This window comes from Gallinula chloropus (genome assembly GCF_964237585.1).
Source record: "Gallinula chloropus genome assembly, chromosome: 2".
NCBI lineage: Eukaryota > Metazoa > Chordata > Aves > Gruiformes > Rallidae > Gallinula > Gallinula chloropus.
Window position 1 is genome coordinate 99465957 of NC_140086.1, and position 18500 is coordinate 99484456.

General features: G+C 41.7%; 1 protein-coding gene across 1 annotated transcript in view; it reads right to left on the minus strand.

The window, feature by feature from the left end:
• The window catches only part of KIAA0319, a gene marked incomplete at both ends in the record, with an annotated part of 42304 nt that extends 24094 nt beyond the window's left edge, over positions 1-18210 (minus strand). Inside the window, 3 exons of the mRNA XM_084280281.1 lie at positions 951-1134; positions 8086-8858; positions 18162-18210. Of these exons, the coding sequence (XP_084136407.1) occupies positions 951-1134; positions 8086-8858; positions 18162-18210 (1006 nt within the window). The remainder of the gene's footprint in view (positions 1-950; positions 1135-8085; positions 8859-18161) is intronic.
• Positions 18211-18500: the final 290 nt, after the last annotated feature.

Genomic DNA, 18500 nt, shown 5'->3' on the forward strand with positions numbered 1-18500 from the left:
ATCCATTGCCTTGGAGAGGGATCTTCCTGCTACCTCCTACAGCTATCCTGACAGGCAGGTTATAGTGTGGCAGAAAACACCAAGAATGTCTCAAACCAGACTTGCTCTACCAGGAAGCAAAGGGCTTATCTCTCCATATTCCTCAATATATTGGGAGCGCAGAACACACATCTGTGCTAGTCTGCTTCTTGTGGTGCTTCCAACCCTTTGTCAGGGTGCACAGGGAGGTGAGAAACTCAGGAGGAGAAAGGAGATATTCTGAGATAGAGATTACAGAGGACATAGTGGTTATACATGTCCTGTTTTCAAAATAAAAACTTTTTCTCTGCAGCTGCAAGTCTGATAAATTTCCTTACATCTTTAGAATTAGACAAAAATGCTTCTTTCCTTCAGGAAGAGGAGGCCATGTTCTCCTTTACTAAGGGCTAGGCTTCTCCCCTATTAAAGCCCCGCTGTTCCCCTATTCTTCAGGTCCCACCTATGTTACTGCATAGTATCTGATAACTATATATTGTGGGAACTTTACTGAAATGCTTCTAAGAGAAGAAATGTTCTCAAGAGTCACAAAAAAACTCAACAGAATGGCTAAAAGAGACTATCACGAAGCTCAAAAAAAACCTTAGGCATTTCTTACACCAAGTATAAAAGTTAACCCATTTTAAAAAGGCTTTTAATCTCTGCTTTTTGCTTTGCTGTATTTGCTTGAATTATAATTTCCCCTTAGTGATGGACTTGGTCAGAGTTTTGCCTTAGAAGTAACTAGCTAAGGGTATGGAGTTTGCATTGTTACTGTACATCAACATGCTTGAAGTGGGATGATATTACATCTGAATGAAGAGCAAGCTTGTATTTAACAACAGGTTGGAAAACTGACAGTAGTAAAGCCATCCCCACACCCACTCTCCAACCTGCAGATAGCCCTCAGATCTCCAGGTATGTCAAAATATTACCTGCTTTAGCATCGGAGGCAGGTGATGTGAATTGCTGCATGGGCTCAGGTGACACAGTGTTAGTGGGAAGTAGCATAATCCCACCTTCAGTGACATTCTCTGGGGCAACCGTGGGAGTCGGGGTTTTCTCTGACACACCTGGGGAGAAATCCAGTTTGTCTGAAGAAGGGGAAGGCGTGGCAGCCTGAAAAATTAATTGCAGGGAAGGAGTTGTCAAAAGTGAACTATTTTTCACATTTCTAGACTTGGAGGTATGCTGTATTTTAAATAGCACATAGGGCAAGTCTACTGCTTTATGTCACTAAGAGGTTTTGTTCATATAAAGAACATCTATCAAAGGAGGACTCTTTTGTCTGGTGGATTGTTTCTGCTTGGCTCCCCACCCCCAATCAGCTTCACGAGAAATGTTCTTCATTTTCCAAGTTTCAGATGCAGAATGGGATAGGTTACGGTCATCGAGATGAGGTAACCTGGAATACAACTAAAGCTGTAAGTTTTCAAAATAATAAAGAACAATAGGACAAGTCTAAATATAGACATAAGCCTTTGAAAGTCAATGACAAGGTCTGCATGGTATTGTCTTCATGCTGTATACACATAAATGTAACAGAATAATTGCCTCTTACTATATCTGCTCAGACTTGAACTTGCTCATGCCTTCTTATTTCAGATAATAAAATGCCCTAAATCTCCCTGCTTCAGTCACTAAGCAGTATTGCTGAGCCACCTTGTTAGTAAATCAGAACTGCAGGAAAGAACACAGCGAGTTTTGCAGGAATAACTCATCACTGTGTTAGCCTTACCCATCACCTCGCCCCTCTCGCTAGCACCATCACCTTTCAAAGACAGATTAGTCTGAACAGGCTTGACAGTATTTCCTTATGTTCTCAACACTTACTCCTGACCTAACATCTAGAGAAAGCATTTTGCCAGCTTAAGACAGAACACACTGCCATTATTTGTACCTAATCTATTAGCTGAAGCACAGGATTATGATTGTATCATGGAATGGTTGAGGTGGGAAGGAACCTTTGGAGACAGACCAGTCCAATCCCTCTCCTCCATGCAGGGTCAGCTACAGCAGGTTGCTCAGAACCATGTCCAGTCAGGTTTTGGACATTTGCAAGGACATTACATTCAGAAAAAAATTCAAAAAAACCTCTGAAAAACCTGTTCCAGTGTTTGACCATCCTCACAGGAAAAAATACAAAGTTGAATTTTGAGGTTTAATAGAATTCCTTGTATTTCAATCTACCTCTGTCACTGGGCAGCACTGGAAAGAGCCTCCCTTCACCATCTTCGCTCCTGCCATCAGTTACATATTGCCAAGATCCCTCCAAACAGTCTCCACTCAGAGTGGACAATTGTAGCTCTCAGCTTCTCTTCAGATTCAAGTGCTCCCCTTTCACTTTGCAGCATGCTGCCTTCCTAGGATATCAGAGCAGCTCTGATTTAGATGTGGGCAGGAGGAAAAGCACCCTGTGCAGCTGGGAACATGAAATCAATACCAGGGACTGTTGCTTTCCAGCCTGCGAGAAAACAGAGAGCGTGGAAGTCATCTGCAATGTGTCTCTGCCTTCAGAAGCAGAGAAAAAACCATCCCTCTGCAGCTGGGACAGTGACAGCAGGGACTGTGGCTGCCTACCCTGCAAGGATACCAAGGATCACACACACAGAGCTACACCTCCAGATAAGTCCATAACATGGATGATGCAAGTATTTCTGCGAGCTCCAGCACTGCTCAATATGCAGATCATAAGAATTTCTCTCTGAGCAGCTGGGATACTCACTGCAGGATAAGGGACTGCAGCTCCCTCTGCAAGCCAACTCTAAACCCTCAGCATGGAATCTCACTGTTGACAGTCTTATCACACACAAGCAGAGCCCCAAACCCATCCTGCCTGTGGAATAATCACTGGAGGTAATTTATTAAAGAGAAAGTACAGCCTTAAAGAAACTTCCAGGGTGGAATGTGGTTGATATACAAGGAGTCTGTTCCATGATAGTTCCCTAAACAACATAACCTGTGACCTTAGACATTAGCAATACCAGGGGAGGTTGATGTGTTAACTCTGAGAAAAACAGCACAGAGGGTGGAGCACAGTGGAGACACCACAGCTAGTCTCTGTGGTAACACTGCAGGGATGGGAACTTGATGGGACTATGGAACTCAAACTGCATGGCTGTTACTCTGAGCCACTAGCTTCCCATTTTTTTGTCAAAATCAAGTCCTTGCCCATTTGTTAGGCAATGGAATGGGTTGCCCAGGGAAGTGGTGGAGTCTCCATCCCTGGAGGTATTTAAAAGACAGTTAGATGTGGTGCTGAGGGACATGGTTTAGTGGTTATTGCCAGGTTAGGGTGATGGTTGGACTTATCTAAAGAATTGTCTTCTAACCAAGACAATTCTGTGATTCCAACCTCATTATAATACCAAAACACATCTCCATTCCCTAGGACTACCCACCCCCTAAGTATGAACACCCCTCATTGAATGTGCACTCTGAATTTCTTTAAGCCTATACCTTTAAAAGCAAAGCAAGAAGATCTTATACCCATCATAACAAAGGTATGTATGACTAGAGTCACTCAAGCTCCACCAAACAATAAGAAAAAGTATAAAAATGGCTTAAGAGAGAAGAATGCTAGGGAAGATACTGTTGCAGAGAGGTCAGGAGGACATCACTGACTTTTGGGATCAGTCAATGAGCTGAACCTCTCTTTCTTCCATAGGGACACCTACTGAGTGAGATTCGAGCACTTGGCTCTTCCAAGTGCTTTCCCAGGAAACTTAGAAATGTCTATAACTTGCTTCATAATAAATTTCCAGTCTGCTATAATATACATTCTTGGTACTTGAATGTGCTTTGCAGACACTGTATTTATCACTGGCAAGCCAAAAGAACCTGTACTCCTGTGGCTTCAATAACCTGCAGCATTCACTTATCTAGCCATGAGAATTCTCATTGGACATGAGCAAACTCCTGAAGTCCTTGATAATCCATAGAACGGGACTAGACTGAAGGTGTCTGATACTATCGGTGCATCCGTAATCGTGACAGTTAAAAATATTGAATGCAATCAGACTTGCAGTGCCAAACTGGGTATCTCCCAGCCCCTCTGGTACCCAGGAGAATCTGGAACACAAAGGGATTGATTTTCTGCCCAAACTTCTTTACCCTTTGACACAACAGTCCTCATACCCTGACAAAAGGCTTCTCCTACATACAGCTCTCCTTTACGTAATCACTCCATCCCAAATCTACCAAAAAGAACTCCTTTACCACACTTTGGCAAAACAAAGTGTTTCCTTACCTTCCAAATACAAGGAAAACCTACATTTCTGAGCGTCCTCTGACTTTCCTTCTCTCCTGGCCCTTTGCCAATCTATCTGCTGAGTAGCAGCCATCCCAGCTTTTGTAGGACAGATGGGAACAAAAGTCACTTCAAACATACCTTTCCTGGGATGCTCTGCAGTGCACTAAACATCTCTTCAGTCAGCAAGTCTGAGAAAGACGGATGTCAAAAAAGGTGTCCTGTGGCACTGTCACATCTGAAGCAGTGTCACAGCCAAAAGGATAGCTCAAACTAAGAAGGTTAGCAGGCAGCTGATGACTGGGGAAGGAGGCAATACCAGAAATAGAGCACTCAAAAACTGTTACTGAGAGATAAGCTGGAGCAGATTTGGAGGGCAAGATTAACTTAAATTCCATCTTAGGAACTAAAAGTTAAAAAAAAGAAGACTCTTTCTGGGAGTGAGTAGGGTAGGCATTTCTATTGGTATGAGCTCTGTGGTTTTTCTGTTTGCTCTTACCCACCTGTGCAGACACCACTGCTAGTTACAAAATAAACACACAGACCACGAGGGCCCACATCCTTAAGTTCTCAGGGTTTGACTTGAGCAGAAATCTCTTGAGAAAGCAACTCTATAATCAAAAAGAAGGGGGAAAGAGTGCAAACCATCATACTGAATGACATGAAGTGCAGACAGGTATTTGACAGGTAAATTTAAATATCAAACCATCTTTCAGATGTCTCATACATCCCCTAGGGATCAAGTAAATGCATTTTTAACCAAACAGGAGTGTTGAGTGTTTGCAGGCCACAAAACTAACTCAGGCTAAAAATAAATAAATAAATCTGATATTTCACTTCATTCTAACTCTTAAGTATTAATTCTGAAGATATACCAATGAGCCAATAAAAGGTTCTTAATCACGTGTATTCTGTCAGCCATATTAACTTTTCCTAAGTAGAACTTTATCCATTGTGACTGCACTATTATTCCTGCAACTGCAATACACTCAAGTCAGGTCTAACCTATTAAAAAAGGTGTTTGAAGCATCACATCATCAACATAATCAGATTGCAGCTATTGCCAAGACCTGGAAAACCTCACCTTCCTTAACAGACCAGCACTTAACTGGAAACTTCTAAAAAGACAATTAATACTTGGCAGGTATTACACCACAAAGACGGGCAGCTCCACAGATTTCTGGTTTAGGCAGCTTAAGATCATTTACTCTGTACAGAGTTCTAAATGTATTCATGTTACTGAGCCGTTGGAGGGTGACAGCCCAAAGAAAGATCATTCTGAACTCCGATGTAATCCCAAAACCAGGCTACTCAGTTAACTGACAAACCCCACATGCTCTATCCCAAGTCACACACAGAAGCTCTTTACACCTGACTGTTTACACCAAGGATGGTCCCAGGGCACACATTCCAGAAGCATGTGTTTGGCTGGTCTTAGCTTAAAATCTCTCTCTAGACCCTTGCTCAAAAAGCACAGCACCCGAAGACACCGCATCCTGCCAACGACTCTGAAAGGAGACACATGCGTTTTTGCCACCATCCTGGTTGTGTGTCAGCATAGATCTAGGAACAGAGGCATAGAATTGCTGCGGCAGCTTTAAGCAGAGGAAAGGGGAATATTCTATAACATGCAATAAACAGAGGATATTTTATTAAAGCTATTAGCAAAAATGGTTCTAAGACCAATACATTTTCATAACCGACCCAAAAAGACAACAGTTTGAGAGGTAGTTTGGGTCATATACCAGTGAGAAAATGATTTGGAGACATCTCAACCTTTTTCATCTAGTATGAAAACTTAAGATTTCCTTAGTAACAAGACTTGGTTTCCAAAGAAGCATTTTTTCAGAAGGAAACAAATATGTACTTAACAACCGATACAAGGTCTGATTAAAATGTCTGCTTGCTGGAGAGACACGCAAGAAGGAAATCCTACTGCCAGAATTTATCACAAGCAACATCTTTTTTCACTAGTCACAAGTGCAGTTCCCAAACCAGAAAAACTTGAAGCCAGCCATAAGTTTGTGTTAAGCATAACCATCTGGGTTTGGCAGTTCCTCAAATCCTTACACTTCTTCAGATTCATAACCTTTCTCTACATTAATAGAGGGACTTTAGGGTAATTTCACAACACATTTCATGAACAGCTTTCAAGACTATCCCATCAACCCTCTACAGCTCTGCTAACAGAGCACTGCCAAATCAGTGCTTCTAACTACAGTTGTCTTACCAGCTCAACATCACAATCAGCTGGGGCTGAAGACTGGTTTTAGAGTTTTGTCCTTTCTGCACTGAAAGAAACAAGCCCATTCCTCAGCCTCAGGAATTCCAATGCCTGTGCCGGCATAATGTAGCGCCTCTTCCCTGACACAGTGAGAAATAGGTTTCTCTCCATTTCACTTCACTGTAAATTTCCATCTACACAGGTGGCCCGCAAAGAGACACCAAAATCTTTCTATTCTGGCTGGTGTGGCAAAATGGAAGTAAGGATTTATGGAGTAGGGTTGCCCATATTTCACACCCACTGCAAGGTGTCAAAACCCTGATCATGAGCTGACGTGGGCAAAAGCCCAAAGCACCCTTTGATCAAGATCAGCTGAAAGAGCTTTGAGAAGCTGCTAGAGGCCCCAGCCTCTGCAAGCTGTCCTCCCCAGCTGCAGCAACCACTCACGTTCCTCACAGCACTCCCAGAGCACCCCAAGAATTCCAGAAATTTACAGAACATCTTGACCTCAAAGCTGAGCCCAGAAACTGCTACACCTCTAGGCTCCAATGGCATCCAAATTAGAATGTACCCTAAGACTTGCTGCTCTCCACCATACTTCAGCTGTTTCAGTCATCACCTCCAAAAACTTCAGCTGTCACAGATTTCACACAACTTTATTACATGTTTTTCACTTTTCTACAAGAATGGCAATAAATTATCATTTTTACTGCAAGAGATAAGTAGTTGCTGGTTACAAAACCTGGTAGAATTTTTACCAATCCATCTAACATTGCTTAATTTCCCCTTCCCTCTAGCAAGAATCTGTGTCAAATACAAACACTGACTTTATAGTCTGTTTCAACTTTCCCACTGATCCCACCCTGTTTTTAAGGAACCAGAGTCCCTTTAGTCCCTACAGGTCAAAATGGTTGACATCAATAGAGAGCAGGTTCATCTTAAGTATCTAAGTGTTTAACTTATTTTTCTTATTGCCAGAATTAACAAAACAATTCTGAGAAAAACAACCCACCCTATTCACTTTATTCTGCTGTACATCATGGCCTCAGATCTACCACTGTCCCTCCTTATGTATTTTGCCTCTCATGTATTTTAAAAGCATTAGAAAGGGTATATACTCAGCACCATTACAATTTTAACACCCCTATGAACATGAATAACATGAAACCCATAGCACCACAGAGGCTTCATTTTATTGATGGAGGACCTTACGGTTACTTGTCTTGGCCTTTGAATACTAGAAGGTCCACCAACCCAGCTAACTTCTTCAGAGGAGTTGCCAAGTGTCAGAATGGAAGTGTACTATAACACTCCTACTGCACCACGTCCAAGCCCTCATGTACACTTCTCCAAGGAAATCCCACAGTGTCCCAAAAGGAGATCTGCTCCTTATCACCTGATAGAAGAGTCCTTTAGTGATTCATCTACCTCTTAGACAGTCCTCTCCCTTTCAGCCTTTTCTACACTGTAACAGGACTATAAGTGATTTGAGTGTTAAGGTTACATTACAAACAATAAACCTAATTTGATTTGTAAATGAAAACAATTTCAAAGTGACCTCACCATACTCCACCTGCTTCCTGAGAGGGACACATACCTCTTTTTGCAAAGCATCATCAGGTTGTGCGAGACGTTGAACAGCTGCTTCGCTTTCAAATGTCTTCCTAGGAAAGGGCGTAATTTCTGGCAGAGATGACAAGCCCTCTATGGAGTGTTCAGTGACAGAGCTTGATTCAGAGCTGTTTTTATTCAGAAGGCTTTCCACCTTCCCAGCCTCCCCTTTCTTCTCAGCAAAGTCTTCCCGGTTATCTCCGCCATCACTCACTGAAGAGTTGAAGCTGTTTTCACCTGCCACCATGAGGCCCCAGTCAGCATAATCCACATTCTCCTTCTGCTCATGTTTGATGCTCACCTGAAAGGGGTCCTGCTCCAAGTCTTTATAATCATCAATGTATTCAGGTATCTCCTCAAGGCTGGGATCTTTGCCAAGCAGAGACAGCTCCTTCAGGCTACTCACTTCATCAGATGGCTCATTCTGGAGTCCCACAGAGTGGACCATACTTGGGATCACTTGCCCAAATCCTAGCAGCGAAGCTGGCCTCTGAGATGGCCTCAGTACAAAAGTAAGATAGGACTTCACAGTTTCAATTTTTTTAGGTTCACAATTCTCTTTGTGTTGACAGTTCACGATGTAACAGCGTTGTTCAAACATCCAGGACAAGTCACAACCAGAAAGGTCACAACACGCTGCGATGCAGTCAGACACTGACATAGCATGAGGAACTCGCATAATTTTAGTGGTTTCTAGGTTGGGAGATATTACTGCACCTGAGTATGTGGCTCCCTCTCGGCACTGCTCACAGCTGGAACCTGAAACAACACCATGAACATAAGGCACAACACTACAACCAATGTGTAATATAGTTTACTGTGACCAAAAATGGCTTATTACAGGAGACAAGATAAAGACAGTTGTCACCCTGCATAAACAAACTTATTTTCTTCTGCTAACATCACCACTGTTTTTTCAGCATGCCCCTCTGCAGTAGTATTTATGCATCAGAGGATTTTCCAGTATAAGATCTCTGTATGTTTTGGCAAAGTAACTCTTACTCCCCTGCTACAAATACATGGAGATATTAAAGTGATTTGCTAATAATTAAAAACAAGAACAAAGCAGGTAACATGAAAAAAGAAATAATCACAGGGCACCTCCATTATACCCCCCAGAGCATAGTCAGCAAAACATGCTTTAAAACAAAGTTCAAATAAGATTCTGTAACATGTCATTGTTTCATCTGCAGGAAAAGGCAGCAAAAACCCACACTGGAGAAACATGTGCCTTCTCACTTGAACTTCATGAAGAGTCCTTCACATGAACGATATTGGCAGGCTTAACACAAAAGTTGGATTGATTTTCTGAACTTTTGCTGCTTTAGTGACTACTTCATATGAAATCCCAAGAGCTTGCTGCAGAAGCATCCTTCCCACCTTTGCAGTGAAGCTGCAATCTTTTAGTATGACGACAGTATTATTATCACAGCACATCACAGAGTGAGTGCAAAGTGTTTAAATCAAGCATAAATCAATACAGTGTATATGTCAGGCAATTTTTAACATCTTTTCTAAGGTTGTTTCTTTTTTTCTGATTATAGGTTATGATAGCTCTTCAGAATTCCTCTCTCCAAAATGCAACTTGAAAAATCTGATCACACTTCAAAAAAAAAAAACAGTTGAATAAAAACAGGACGTTCTTAACATGTTTTTCAGCCAGACTTGCTAAATCAACCAATGAAAACAAGATTCCACCACTGTGGAGCTAACATAGTAATGGAAGGCAACATTGACTCTGCCTGCCTTGCACATCATTAACAAAGCTGTGAGCTGAATTCTGGCAGCAGCAACCTCATTATTCACAAGAGCATATGGCAAAAGAAAAAGAAGGCAGCTTGACTAATAGATTCCAGTTCAAATCTGTTGAGCTGACAGGCAGGAAAAATAAATTCAACAAGCAGGAATAGACCAGCAGTACGGGATAGATCTGACCATGATCCAGAACCTTGGAGATGCAGATTCTCTTGTGCACGCAATGTGCCCAACCACCACGCTACGGTTCACTGAACTGCAGTACACACCTTCACCATACATGATCTCAACACAGCTCCTGAAATACCTGTGGGGCATCATACTGCCTGGGATCAATGTCCAGCTTCCAAAGTAGCTGAAGTTCAATGCAAAACGCCCAAAACAAAACAACTGCATGACACACTGAGTGATAGAGAAGACAAGATTTTCTATGACTGTTTTTTAGAGCTGGCTATTTAGGGTGAGGAGAAACATGAAACAAAACCATACCTTAAATAAAGATCAATGACTTGCAAATAGGTATAGCTGGATAGGACACTGCTGAAAATGATAAACAGCTTCAAGGACTGTTTTTCTGACTCCACACAGATCTGGGATGATATTTACTCTTCCACTTTACATTACCAGAGAAAACCTAAATCTATCTAGGGGCACATGAATTTAAAACCACTTATCCTGTTCAAACATAGCCCATGTTTAATCTACCCAGGAGATGTTTAGGACTTCTGCAGTTCTTCCTTTCACATTTTGTATAAGTATTTCCTATACATTCCCTTTCACCTTCAAGAACTTCAGACCCTGGCAGAGACTCACAAGTCTTTCCTTTAAGATGTCTGCACAGCTTAGGACAGGGGAGATAGCAGAGCTCTGGGTTGAGATGAAATACAGGAGTCAGGCAGCACGTTTAACCATTCTGTCCTTTTTCCACCCATATCACAGAATGACTAGGTTGGAAAAGACCTTTAAGATCTTCGAGTCCAACCATACCTGTCCTCTACTAAACCATATCTCTAAGTACCTCATCTACCCGTCTTTTAAATACATCCAGGTACGGTGACTCAACCCCCTCCCTGGGCAGCCTGTTCCAGGCCCTGACAACTCTTTCAGTGAAAATTTTTTTCCTAACATCTAATCTGAACCTGCCCTGGTGCAGCTTTGTGCCATTTCCCCTTGTCCTGTTTCCTGTCACCTGGCTGAAGAGACCATCGCCCACCTCTCTACAACCTCCTTTTAGGAAATTGAAGGCAGTGATAACATTTCCCACCAGCCTCCTCTTCTCCAGGCTTAACAGTCCCAGCTCCCTCAGCCGTTCCTCATAGGATTTTCCCTCCATCCCCTTTACCAGCCTGGGTGCCCTTCTCTGAACACACTCGAGGACCTCAGTGTCCTTCTTGTAGTGAGGGGCCCAGAACTGGACACAGCACTTGAGGTAATATCAAAGTAGTTAATCCTGTAAGTCAGAAAGGAGAGAAGAAACAGGTCTTTAATAGGATAAAACAGAAACACTAATCTGTGTGAATATGCAATATTAGGTCAGTAGCATCTCATTACAATACTTAAGGAACAGCACTATTAAGGCTGGTCAAAAAAACTCCTTTAAGGGTTCATCTTCAATCCTTCCCATATTTACATCATCCCTCAAGAAGAAAGTGACCAACTGGTTAAAAGAAATATGAAAGTTTCATTACTTATTTCTTCAGAAAAGAATGGCCTATAGTTCCTGTCTCAGAGACAGACTTACACAACCATAATAATCTAAAACTCTAACCTGAGCCCAAATCCTCACTTGTCAAAGCAAGCTTCAAATTTCACTCTGTCTCTTTCCAATTGATACATCAGCTATTACACTGCACAGTCAACCTCCCACAAAACTGATGGTGTTTCATTAGCGACAGTATGTTTGAACAAGTCTGGCATATTCCTAAAATAATGCATGACTTGGAACCTAAATCTTCCAAGCAAGCATCCTAACCACAGACTTTAGCTAACTACTTTTTTAAATGTCAGAAGGCCTTGGTTTCATCCCAACAAGGACCGGAAAAAACATTAAGTTTCAGAATATCTTTACAAGGGGAAAATTATTTTCCTGCAACTTTAAATTAAATCTACCAGTGTAATCCAAATATCAAAGTAATCTAGTTTCACCTCTTGCTTCAGTTACGAGTTACACCTGAGAAACTAGCAGTAAGTGGGTGAGAATGAATGAACTTAGCTGCCATTTCAGCTTGACACTAAGTATGTCCATTAATTGCCTTCAAATAGAAAATATAGAAGAAAGTAAATTTAATCTGATCTACAATCTCATATTCCCCTTCTTCCTATTGAATCTTTGCAATGGGCTCAAGTAAGAAATACTGAGGTCTCTCATTGACAGAAAATTTACTGAAAGTGTGCCACATAAAAGGTCACTAGTAACACTTGAGTCTGCTAACCCATTATTAGCTGTCCCGAAGTCACAGCACAGCTGCTTTCCTTTAGTTAACTGAACTCAGAAATTAAAGCACTGTCCTACTGTGACCATTAATGGCAAAACAATAGCATCACACAAATCTGTTTCAGATGTACTCTTTCAGGTTACCAAGAGAAAGACCACTTCCCTTCATTCTGAGCCCTGAAAGTCTTCTAGTGCCTGCGCCATCTATAGCCTAAAATTTCTGTAAGCCAAATGTTCCCCTTCCTTTTCGCTGCAACTTGTTATGTCTACTGCAGGACAGCACTGGTGTATCTAGAGACCTAGTCAGACAAGCCAGTTACACTAGAACAAACCCCACACCCCTCACCAAAACCCCAGTAAAACAGTCACACAGTGGAATACAGCTGCATTTTAAAGAAATGTCTTCCTCTAGAGAGGACACATCCAGACCCTTCTTTGAGCTGCACACTACCACTCTTTCACATCTCAGTGCATGAGTCCACCGATGGCAACAGCCCAACAGAAACACAGCTGTTCCTCCATCACAGATGGCTGCAGACCTTTCCTCAGCTGGACATGGAGACTAACTGCAAAATCTAACACGTGCTCTCCTCCCTCTCTGGCAGGCTCACACAACCATGAATGACCTGGAGGCAAATACTCTTTAGTCAGTAAGCAGGAAATTATGACAGTATACTAACACTGGGTTCACCATGGATAATTATCCCAATCTGAAACCCTTCAAGAATAAAACTATCTACTTGTGGGCTGGACTATTTGTTTTCCCTAGCAGCAAGGGGTACAAGCAGCAGCAGAAAGAAGGGATAAGAAGGAATGTGCAAATAGGGAAGAGCTCAGATTCAGACCTTGCACCAAGAAAACTCAAATTTGACCACAATGACCTCCATTACCTTCCCACTTGCAGCACTGAAAGCTCACATAGCACACAGTGGACAGACTGAGAACCTCTGAACTACATGACCATAGTAGGTCCTACAGCACTTTTCTACAGGAAGAGTAGAACAGTCTCTGCTTTCTTGAAGTCTGGTCCCTTCAGTCCCTTTAAGTAAAATATTAGCTCCATTCTATTTTTAGGGTTAATGATTTTTATCTGTCTACGTAACTTGTACTTCATTTTGGTGAATTTTTAGAGGAAAGATGCTGTATGATTAAGAAGTAAGCTTTGAGTTTCACTGTAACATCACATTGAAACTATTTGTATATGATCCTGGAAGCAAAATAACTTTTTTTTATTGTACTTAAGAGGAGAATTTGAACTCCAATTTCTAGAGCCAAATTCCACAGCAGAGTTATAAGTAGCTAAAAAGCATGCTTTATGTCATAAATGCCAAAAAAAAAGGCTTATACTCCAGCAGCTTTAGTAAGGGCCTATAGAAAGTGGTGTCCTGAAAAACAGAAAAGCCGTATTACTAAAAACACCAACATCAAAATGTCACTTCATCAGTTTCTCTAGCAACAGCTAACATCTCAGGACACCAGAAATACATTCTCACTCTTTTCCTGTGGGCTGCTTTTAGATTATTCAGTGTTCCCTTTCCCTGAATTCTCAGAGGTCTTTAAACAGGGGTATATCCAGGATACCAAAGTAATCTTTTAGGCCTCAGTAAAGATGCTGACTGCAGATTAATCACTGCAAGGGGAGGAGAAGAAGAACCAATAGATAAAAAAGGCTCAGTTATTTAAAAACAAAACCACATGTAACGCAAAAGCTAATAGTATTCTAGTTACATCTACAAATGAGCTTGCAAAGCTTTTGTGGCCACCACAGTAGCCTTTGTGATGTTTATCATTCAATTCTTGTTTCCAACATCTGTCAAAGCTCCCTAATTAGTTCAGTGGGCCTGATGGTCCTCTCCAAGTATTCTTTATATTCTGTGAATTGTTATTATCCCTGTTTGTCACTAAAAAAAAAATAAAAATCAATGCTATATAGGGGAGGAACCCACATCTAAAGAACACTTGAGTGTACTCCCCTCCTCCTCCTCCCTCTCCCCCCCCCCCCCCCCCCCGGCATTTCTCCTTTCTTTTTTTTCCCCCAGGCTGCAGATAAGCTCACAATCCAAGCATACCCAAACCACGGACCAGACCTGGCCTTGTCAAAGCTGTTCATCCAACACACTGCCCATTCTCCCCTTTATTTACATATGAGCATCAAAACACACTGAATCACTCAACGGACACTTCGTTTGTCCCATCCGTGACAGTGGATATTTGCAGTTGGAAACTAGGAGGTTAGATGTACAGATGCAGCCATTGCACCCCTCCACCAGGAAACACCAGAGCCCAAGGGAGACACAGACAATGTGAACAAACCTGACATACTGCATTACTCACTATAATCTCAAAGATCATAAGCATGCAGCACGCCACCTTTTCTTTCTGGAAAGACCTACGTGAACCAGGACACGTTACTAGAACAGCTACCCAGGGCAGTGTAAGTAACAAAGAATGCACTTAGACCCCAGACTACTGGTTCTGCTGTCATTTCAAAGGCATACCTACATCTTTAAGTGTCTTTTGACACTCATGGCCTGTGTTAGATACATGGTGTGGAAAGGGCTTTCATTTTATTCTTCAAAGTCCAAGACCAGCAGTAGTGAAATAAGTTGAAAATTGATGGTGTGTAATGTACTTAGAAACACATCCCTCTAGAGTAAAGAAAGGGATTCTGGTGATATCTAGCAAAGACTGGGTCATGTAATGTATGACTGGAATGCACGGAATTAAAAACTGCACACCTGTGACTGCAATTGCCTGCCAATCCATCTTTGCCTATTTGTTAGAGTGGCTAATCTCAGAACAAAGCACAACAATGTGGCCACACAGTATGAGAACACTGAGACTCAGCCATGAGAACACTGTTATATTTGCAGAAATGTGTTTCAATAGCAGTATGTTACAAGGTCTGCCTCAAATGCCAGGTTAGAATAAGCCTGCTCAAGATGAGAGCTAGGCTGAATTGATTCCAAGGTGTTGGGTTTCTAGTTACAAAAGTAAACTGTTGTTTCTGTGGTGGAAAGCAATGTCCTCTCTCTCTCAAAGAAAAAAAAAATCATTTTTTGATGCATTAGCATAAAAAATACTGATTTTTATTAAAGGCCAGAATAATTTACATTTACTTCAATATAAGCTGATTTCATCAATGAATGGATGTAAGCCAGTGAAGTGAGACTGGCATTATGAGGAATGCCTGAGTGGAGATATTAGGAGCTGCATCCACAGCCTTGGAAAGTCAGTCATTCAAGTCACATGATACATGGTATACACTACCTACTGCCATGTTCAGCTCAGGTCTCCTGAGAGGTAGAAACATTAGTCAGTGGTAGATACCTGTATCCATTAGGTGATGTGCCTACTGTTTAGCTTTGTTTTTCATTGTATTTGGTTTACATAGCAAGGTTTTGGTAGGCAGGGGGTTGGTGGATATGGACTGCAGGTGTGGCTTCTCAGAGAGGACAACAGAAGACATCCCCATGTCAGATAGTTCCAAATGGAACCCACTGCTGGCCAAGGCTGAGCCAAACAGCAACATTGGCAGCACCTCTGGGATAACATATTTAAAGAGGTAAAAAAATGCTGCACAAGAGCAGCAGCCAGGAGAGAGGAGTGAGAATACGAGTGTGAAACAATTTTGCAGACACCAGAGTCAATGAAGAAGGAGGGGGAAAAGCTGTTCCATGCACCTGAGCAGAAATTCCCCTGCAGCCTTTAGTTAAGACTGTGGGGAAGGCAGTTGTCCACTTGAAGTCCATGGATGTCCATAGTGCAGCAGATATCCACCTGCAGCCCATGGAGGACCCCACACAATAGCAGGTGGATAAGCCCAGAAGGAAGCTATGACCCTATGGAAAGCCAACACTGGAGCCTCCTGGTATGAACTGCAGCCCTGTGGAGAAAAGCCCACACAGAAGCAGGTTTTCTGGCAGGACCTGTAAACCCATGGGACATCTGCACTGGAGAGGGCCATTCCTGAAGGACTCATGAAAAGGTCAAGGCCAACCCACCACATTCATGAAAAGCAGTCAAACAGTATTAGCCAAAAGACACCACACACAAAAGAAAATGAATAAAGGTCATCTAAAGAGGAGAGAGTAGCCTGCCTCAATTCATTTTGACAAATAAGAGCATATTGTTCTATATCCTTCTGAAGATAAACCCATTTCACTTTTCTCTCAACAATGCAATGCCAACCCTTCCTTATATTAAGTCAGCCTTCTCATTACCTTAAGTTAAAACATGTGGTAAGAAAACTGTTTTTAAGAAGTAGCCTTTAAAAGCACAAGCTCACGTGCACAGAAAAACTGCAAAGTTAACATCTACCAACTTCCTGAGCCTGAGTCAATTCATCTTAAATCTTGTTAAAAAAACAAAAAGTCCTTTTGATGTATCAAGGGTGAATTCACTGATACATTTCAGCAAACAGATCCTGGAAATCAGCAAGTATCTTCCAGTTTCCTTAGACTTAATATTAACTGCATGGAAAATACCGCAAACTGCCAAGATGTAAATAAGTGAATACTAAAATTTATACTAAAATAATAAGTGATGCTAGAATGAATTAGCTCCTTAACACTGTGTGCTGGTGCCAGAGATACAGGGAGAGGCTTGGAATATACAGCCAGGAATCTGAGTGCAATGTTTTTTTCCTCAGATAAAATCAACACAGTAGAAAAATTGCAACTAAAGAACAAAAACGAGACTTTCTATATGCACATGGAAGTTATTCTTACCTGCCAGAAATTAACAGCATTATCAAAAGCATAAAACTGACATTCTCTACAGCCAATATTCAGTATTTACTGCACATTATTGCCTTCTATTGAAGTTGCTAGGTTATTTTTTTCTCTAAAGACAGACCCTACAGCAGGTATTCAGTATCTCATAGGAGAGCATTTTATTTATTTACAAAAAGCATACATGTTGTTTTCCACAGAAACAAAAAACCCCCACTCAGCTCCATGTTCTCCTTGAAAAGCTTGACACTATGAGATCCTCAGGGTGATATTGCAGACTACTTCAAACCAGCTATAAGCACAGTTGTAATTAACGCCTATCTCCCTTCATCCATAATTTCCAAATACAGTAGTCAATTTAAGTCTTAGCACATTAGGAAGACTATCCCTCATTAAACAGACAATCCTGTTTACACTACAGGAGATAAAAGCCAGATAATCAAGTATTATTTTCTCAGTTCCTGCTAAAATAGATATTGCTAGAAGATCTCCACAGCCAGAATTCAAACACTATCTTTTAAAGAAGTACAGCCCATGTTCTCATATATTGTTCTGTAGTTGCTACGTCAAAACTGCCTGCATCAGATTAAGTCTCCCTATGACACAGAGGCACTATTCAGAATTACGATCATTCTTCAACTGTCTAATTATGGAATTAATTTTCCCACCTCTGTGGCTGAAACAGAAACTTACAAGATTTTCCTGTGGTCTTTGAAAGGAAATACATGTGTGTAGAGTGGATGACATGAGAGCTGTAAATAAATGCATTTATGTTTCTAGCAAATCAACCATTCTAAGATACTTCAGAAGAAAACAGATAACTTAGAAAACAAACAATAGAAGCTGCTCTGCAGGAGAAAGAGAATGAAAACTCTTTGAACCGTCCCCCTACCCCTTCTTGCTTCGTGCATCTCCCGTCAAACACCTCTATTGAAACTGGCTCCAAACAGCTACTGTGTTCCCCTGCTACAATCAATTGTCAGTTATGAAGCTACACCTTACAAGGACTTTTTGCACTGAGGAGTCTCAAGATTTCCCAGCTCTTGCCTTATTCATGCATCATTCACACCTGCATACACACTCCAGGAGCCCGTTCCGCTTGTTCTCCGCGATTCAGGTACACAAGAAGTAAACTCCTACCTGTTATTGCCCATAGTAACAGGCAGAGAACACCAAGTCCAAATGCCATGCTGCACCAGGAAGGCAGTGACAGCTTTCCAGCAGTGTGGAAGTTGTGTGTCTCAACGTCTGTTTCCTCTAATAGTGTTCAGTACCCTTCTGCGGCCATGAAGCGCTGCAAGAGACACACAGGAAAAAAGTAGGTCAGATGGGAGCTCTAATTCAGAATGTCACAGTAAACGCCAACAGACAGGTTCAATGCAGGATTCATCGCTGCTTCCTGACTTCTTGATGGATGACACAGGAGATCAGGCAAGCTGAAGATAGAGAACAAATTACCTACCTGGAAACCTCATTCTG